Source organism: Convolutriloba macropyga, chromosome 4, assembly GCF_964194025.1.
Source record: "Convolutriloba macropyga chromosome 4, txConMacr16.3, whole genome shotgun sequence".
NCBI classification, from domain to species: domain Eukaryota; kingdom Metazoa; phylum Xenacoelomorpha; order Acoela; family Convolutidae; genus Convolutriloba; species Convolutriloba macropyga.
The window spans coordinates 81,414,130-81,420,298 of NC_134471.1; the positions used below are offsets into that span (position 1 = coordinate 81,414,130).

Consider the following 6,169-nt stretch of genomic DNA (forward strand, 5'->3'; position numbering starts at 1 on the left):
ATTTAAGTCCAGATGGGAGGTTGAACGGAACACTGTGCTTCAAGTAATTGAACGATCGACGAGCTTTTACTAATTTTGTTTGAATATGAAGACTCCATTTCAACGTTTTGGATACCTCATTTCCCAGATCCGTAATATTATCAAGCGAAGGAATCTTGACATCACCAAGAAGTATATTATCCAATGACCTTCTACTAATATGTAAATAACCGCTTTTAGCTGAATTAAAAGACAAATAGTTACAATAAGCCCAAAACCGCAACGAGCATAGATCATTTTGAGCACTATTCAAGCAGAATTTGCCATGGCAGAGCAATTTCGTGTCGTCAGCGTAGCAGAAAACTTTTGATACTTCGGGTACGCCAATCATATCATCAAGAAAAATTAAAAGGAAAAGCGGTCCCAACACGCTTCCCTGAGGAACACCACTAGTAACTGGAAGGCTTTCTGATAAAACACCATCTAATTTAACACATTGACGTCTAGATGATAAATAAGATTAATAAATTTTACAAAATTTTCGTCAAAACCAAATTGAATAATTTTCGAAAGCAGCGTGGAGTGGTCCTGCTTCAAAACTAAGATGATTCTTTTCCTTTAGTTTTGCTTCCAGGCTCTTCAAAAAAGATTCAATTTTCCAATAAGGCTCTTTTCAACCAATTGTTTGGAACACATCTTCTCTGAAAATCTTTTGTACGTTTCGGTGCATCAATTCAATGCTAATACATTAACTTGATTGGTTTCTAGCCCACAAAGTTTTGCAAATAGTTGTTTTTGTTGTATTAGAAAAACGTCTTTCCTTCAATCAATATCACGTTGTTTTGATGCAAACTAATTAGTTCGTTGAAGTATTTTTGATTGAAAGTTTTCCAAGATTGTTTCCAAATTGCTAGATTTCTCTTGGGACAAATAAACTTTAAAAAACCCGCACTATACAGAAACTCAAAATTTTTGTCGATTTTTTGTTTTGACACAGCACAAAAGAGCTTGAAACACACAATTCAAATGTTCTGATTCAATGATGATTTAGTCTGGCACTATGATCCAAAATGAATTTATACATCCAATCAATTTACCCAAGCAAATACTTTCTGTTTTAATTAGCTAATATTTTAAGATAATTAAAAGGAAAGACATTTTCTTTTCGCATCTTTATGGATCATTTCAGGTTTAGGTGTTTTTCAAAATTCGTATATATATATATATATATATATATATATATATATATATTTATATAAATATATATATATATATATATATATATATATTCCTTTTACTTGAATTATATATATATATATATATATATATATATATATATATATATTCCTTTTACTATATTTACGTATATATATATATATATATATATATATATATATTTATATATATATATATATATATATATATATATATATATATGTACATATATTCCTTTTACTATATTTACGTATATATATATATATATATATATATATATATATATATATATAATATATATATATACATGTATATATATATATATATATATATATATATATATATATATAATATATATATATATATATATATATATATATAAATATATATACGTGTGTGTGAGATGCGCCAAGAAAGAATTCAGTGGATGCAAGTTTGGAAAACTTAGTTGAAACAAAAAAGAAAGATGGAAATTCAGAAAAGAGAGACCAGGAACAGCACTGTGGAGTTCATTTACTATAATTTGCCTATGATGAAATTGGGCACGTGCAATTCTACCGTTCAATATCTCCGTACCACCAACAATTACAGTGTTTCTATTGAACGGTGGCTGCGTTGATCGGTTTTTTCAAATTTTGGCATTGTAACTGGTTAATGTAACGTTATCTTTATCCGCGGTGTTAGCGATCTGTCACCCTACAATAAAATTGGAGAGCTGTGGCCATGCGCCCTTATGCGAGGCTATATGACACAGCAGTATACCTGCGTAACATGCTGAAATGCTGTCCTGTACAATACTGATGAACCTTTTCGATATGCACTGGAACAGATAAGAGTTCAATAGGATTTGGATCTACTCTGTCCCCCCCCCCCGTGTTTTTTACGCCCCCCCAGTTACAATTTATATGTTGCTATGTAGCACTTTACTATGTAAAAAAATAGCACGTGCGCCTTGGGGCGTAAAAAATATAAGCCCACTAAGCTGGGGGGGGGGGGGGAAACAGAATAGATCCAAGATGTTAATAGAAAAATATGTGTTTTAGACTGCATATGATAGCAATACAACGGCGTTCATTTTGCTGGGCTGGAATTTCAGGATCTTACTTGTGCTCCCATATAATTGCACGTGTGCAGGAGTGGTAGAACAGACCAGAACAGATATAGATTGTCCCATAAACCTTCAAGCTCCAAATAATCGGCTTATGGCCTGAAATCAGTTTTATTATCGTGAAATTTATTTGTGAATTGTTGGAGCATATTTGAGATTGAAATTTGTTCCTCGTGGACCGGACGTAGTCTCTTAAAAATTTGCTTTTGTGTTCAATTAAGGATTTTTGAAAAAAAGTAGTGGAGAGAACAGGGGATGTGCTCAAACACACTTTTCCTCAAAATTTGTACATCCACCAAATTCAAGCAAGTTTTTTGGTTAAGGTTCGCGAGTCAACTTAACCCAAGAACTTCTCTCAGGCTGGCGAAACTTAACCAAAAAACTTGCTTTCACTAAGAGAAAATCAGTTTTTCGGTGGTGAGAGTTCTTGTAGGGGGGGGGGGGGTCCGGAACCCCCCCCCCCCCCTACAGTAACATGGCAGATATGTATACTACTTTAATCAAAATTTATTATCCTGTAAAATTATTTATTATATTGTGCATTTATTTCAATTTTTAACAATTTTTTGTACAGTCCCATCTAATTATTTAAAAATAAATTTATATTAAAAGAATTTAAAAGAATCATCATATTCTTTTGTTATCAAACCAAATAGCATAGCTGTATATGGATTAGTATTGTTTGAAAATGTGAGATTACGTCAGTTCTGTTTTGACAAAGTGAGAAAACAATAAAAAGGTTAACATTGGGCAATGATGTTTTATTTCAGCAGATCGATGCAGCTGTGAAAACGCATAATGCAAAGTCAAATTATGGCCGAACCAGCGAATCACTGCTTTTACTATTTTTTGTTAATCGCTGTCGTCATCTGAATCCAATTTAATGATATCACCACTAGACATAAATGCCCTTTTGCATGTTTTACTTTGAGCGCTGGCAGCGTTGTCAGTGGAAGAAACATTCACCTCAACAGCTGGTAAAAAGTACAAATTTACTACACGATCGTTTCGAAACCAACATTTAGTTTGGTAATGTTTAATCTCTAACTCATCTGTCCAATATACTCTACCTTCCACTTCAGAGTTGAAGTTGCCTCGGACACCCCCTTTTAAACGGATGAGAGTGATCGATTTCATTTTAACTGACCACAATAAAATGTAAGTGTAAAGTGGGTACGCGTTCTCGTAAAAACTGAAACTGTCTATAAAATGGATAGAGTTGCAGCCATGGACTGATTGGGGAATTTGAGTCAGTATCTTTGTCATGGGATTGACAACAGTGATCAGCATGGTTCCCTCATCCAATAAGACGCAAGCTTCTGAAAAGAATACATTAGGAAGTATACAGTTTTCTATATAAAACACTTTTGGCTTGGTTTTGAATTCGATTTTAAAATTGTCATTTTGAGTACTTTTAACATGTCCATTTTCCCAGTAAATCCATTCTAATTTTGGGCTGCTGTACCCACGAAAGTATGGATGCAATAATTCTCGCCCAGCTGGAATCTCACACCTTGTAATGCATTTCTTTTTAAAATTTGCCTCCAAAATGCTATCGTCAGACATAAATAGGATTATCCTCTCCCAGCTCGCTGCTTTAATTGACTCAATAGAAGACGACAATTTACTTTCCTTGATTGTACCCACTAATTCGAATTCATATTCTGTCTTTTTATTATCTATTGAATGTCTGGTCAATTCTAATGAATCATTTTTCATAACAACTACATACAATTCTCCTTCGCACGTGTCTGTAAACGTTTTCTGTTCAGCCTCCACATCAGTAGCAATACAACTTAAATTTAATCCCAAACAATCAAACCAATTATTGCTCAGCTTCATAACCAAACCCTGCATACAGCAATCTTCTGAAAGTGAACTTTCGCCGCCTAATTTTCCCATCAGATTGTCTTCGTTCGGCGGGTTTTCAATGTATTTCCATTTATGGACTAAGTTTTGACAGCTCAAACTTAGCAGACCACGCAGTTCATTTTGTTTCTCAAGAATGGATTCGACGGCAATCTCTGATTTTTCGTCTGCGTCATCTAACTCGCTCAATAAATTCTTTTGCGTTTTTTCGAAAGCCTTGATTGCTTTTTCCAGTTTTTCGCGATTGGCTTTGGTTGTCTCCAAAACCAGCTCTTTCTGTTTTCTGGCCGGTTTTTCCATATTCTCAAACTTGGTCAGTTGTTCGAAGACGTTCATGCGAATTTCTTTTGCTCTTTCTTCAATTTGAGCCAATTTGTGAGAGTTATGTTCTTCTCTCATGCATTTTAAACACAAAAGAGAATCACAATCGCAGCAATAATCATTCAGCAACATTTTATGTTGGTGGCAGATCAAAACTGGTTGAGAAACGCTGTCCAATATTTTGTGACCTTTTTTGCAATGTGAAAGTATGCAAGTGTCGCAATAACAGTGGTCAGTGCTTGATTGGTTGTCGCTGTTTGTGTCCTGTTCCATCTGACAAGTTTCACACTTGAAAATAGACTCTTCGGGGTAACTTTCCTTGCAGTCACAGCAAGAATACCTTCCAGACTCGCACGACATGCTGATAAATAACAACTTCCTCAATATGAAATTCAGCAAATGCAGGGGCGGTTTGTCCAATTTTTTGTACTTTTAGCTTTTCGATTCTCCGTCTAATGAAGATACTGTTTAATGTAGAAGTCAGACAACGATTTTGTACACAACAACAATAATAATAAAATTAAAGCCGTGAAAATACAAGTGGTCGTAGAATCGAAGCATGCGCAAGATATCTTAGTTCAAAATTTGTTTAGTTTTGTGATTTTAAATAAAAAACGTTTTGGCTGTTGTAAATAATAGTGAATAGAAGAAAACATGCATTAATACCGTTTAATAGTTTTAAACATTTGAACATTAACATCCGAAAAAATTTTATAAACGTATATTAGTAATGTGCTATTGCATTAGCAAATGATCATTTTGTTATCAGTTTATGTACTCTTAGTTCAAATCAGAAGTTGAAAACTAACCGATAAGTACAGATATTTTTTATTTTGTAATGCCACAAGATACACAAGTTGAATTTACTTTTCAGAAAAAATTGATGTATGTAGACTAATGCCTAAACAACTCAGAAGTTGTAGTATCAATAACAAAACTGAATCAATCTTGCATTGAAAAAACAATTGAATTCAAAATCGATTAATTGCCATTCTTAATGAATAAATGTTATCATTGAGGCCAATTTTTTACTGCAAACTGGGACCAATTTAACTATTTAATTTCCTCTCACTTGACTTGGAATTACAGGAAAAATAGAGTAGAATCGTTAAAAAAACTTTTAGAGTGGTTTAAATTATGCTATGAGAAACACACAAAAAGCTATTAAATCAAATTAAATCAAAATTTGTTAAGTTTCTCAACCGGGAATGGTTTTCCTAATAAAAACCAGAAAGAACTGTGCAAGCCGTTAGTCTTTAGATCAAGTTAACATTTAATGCATTTTAAAAATAGCATGTTTTCCATCAGTTTCAGCCCATCCATTCTAAGAAATACCTTCAAAACAGCAATTCTACCAGCTCAAAGTTTGCGCATATGCAGAATAAGAAGAGCTGCATCTAAAGGTTGAAGAGTTGCATGCGATTTTCTTTTTTTCACTGCGCCCGTTCAGATCTAATTCTTAGCTCACACACACACGCACATACACACATACACACAGACACACACAGACACACACACACACACTCTCTCTCTCTCACGCACACACACACGCGCGCGCAAACATACAAACAAAACTCATATCACATAATAATTGCAGAGGTACATGCAAACACATACCCACACAAGCAAGCACATATAAATAGCAACCCATGCAATTTCACACATGCAGCCAGTGAA

At 34.0% G+C, this 6,169-nt stretch overlaps 1 protein-coding gene across 1 annotated transcript; it reads right to left on the reverse strand.

Moving 5' to 3' along the window:
- Nucleotides 1-2,825: 2,825 nt before the first annotated feature.
- LOC142338710 (uncharacterized) lies at nucleotides 2,826-5,133 on the reverse strand. The gene has a single exon (XM_075388587.1). The coding sequence runs from the start codon at nucleotides 4,850-4,852 to the stop codon at nucleotides 3,155-3,157; it is 1,698 nt and encodes a 565-aa protein (XP_075244702.1). The 5' UTR covers nucleotides 4,853-5,133; the 3' UTR covers nucleotides 2,826-3,154.
- Nucleotides 5,134-6,169: the final 1,036 nt, after the last annotated feature.

What these genes read in the sequence shown, in the direction of transcription:
- LOC142338710 (XM_075388587.1), bottom strand. Translation starts at nt 4,852, where the DNA reads ATGTCGTGCGAGTCTGGAAGGTATTCTTGCTGTGACTGCAAGGAAAGT.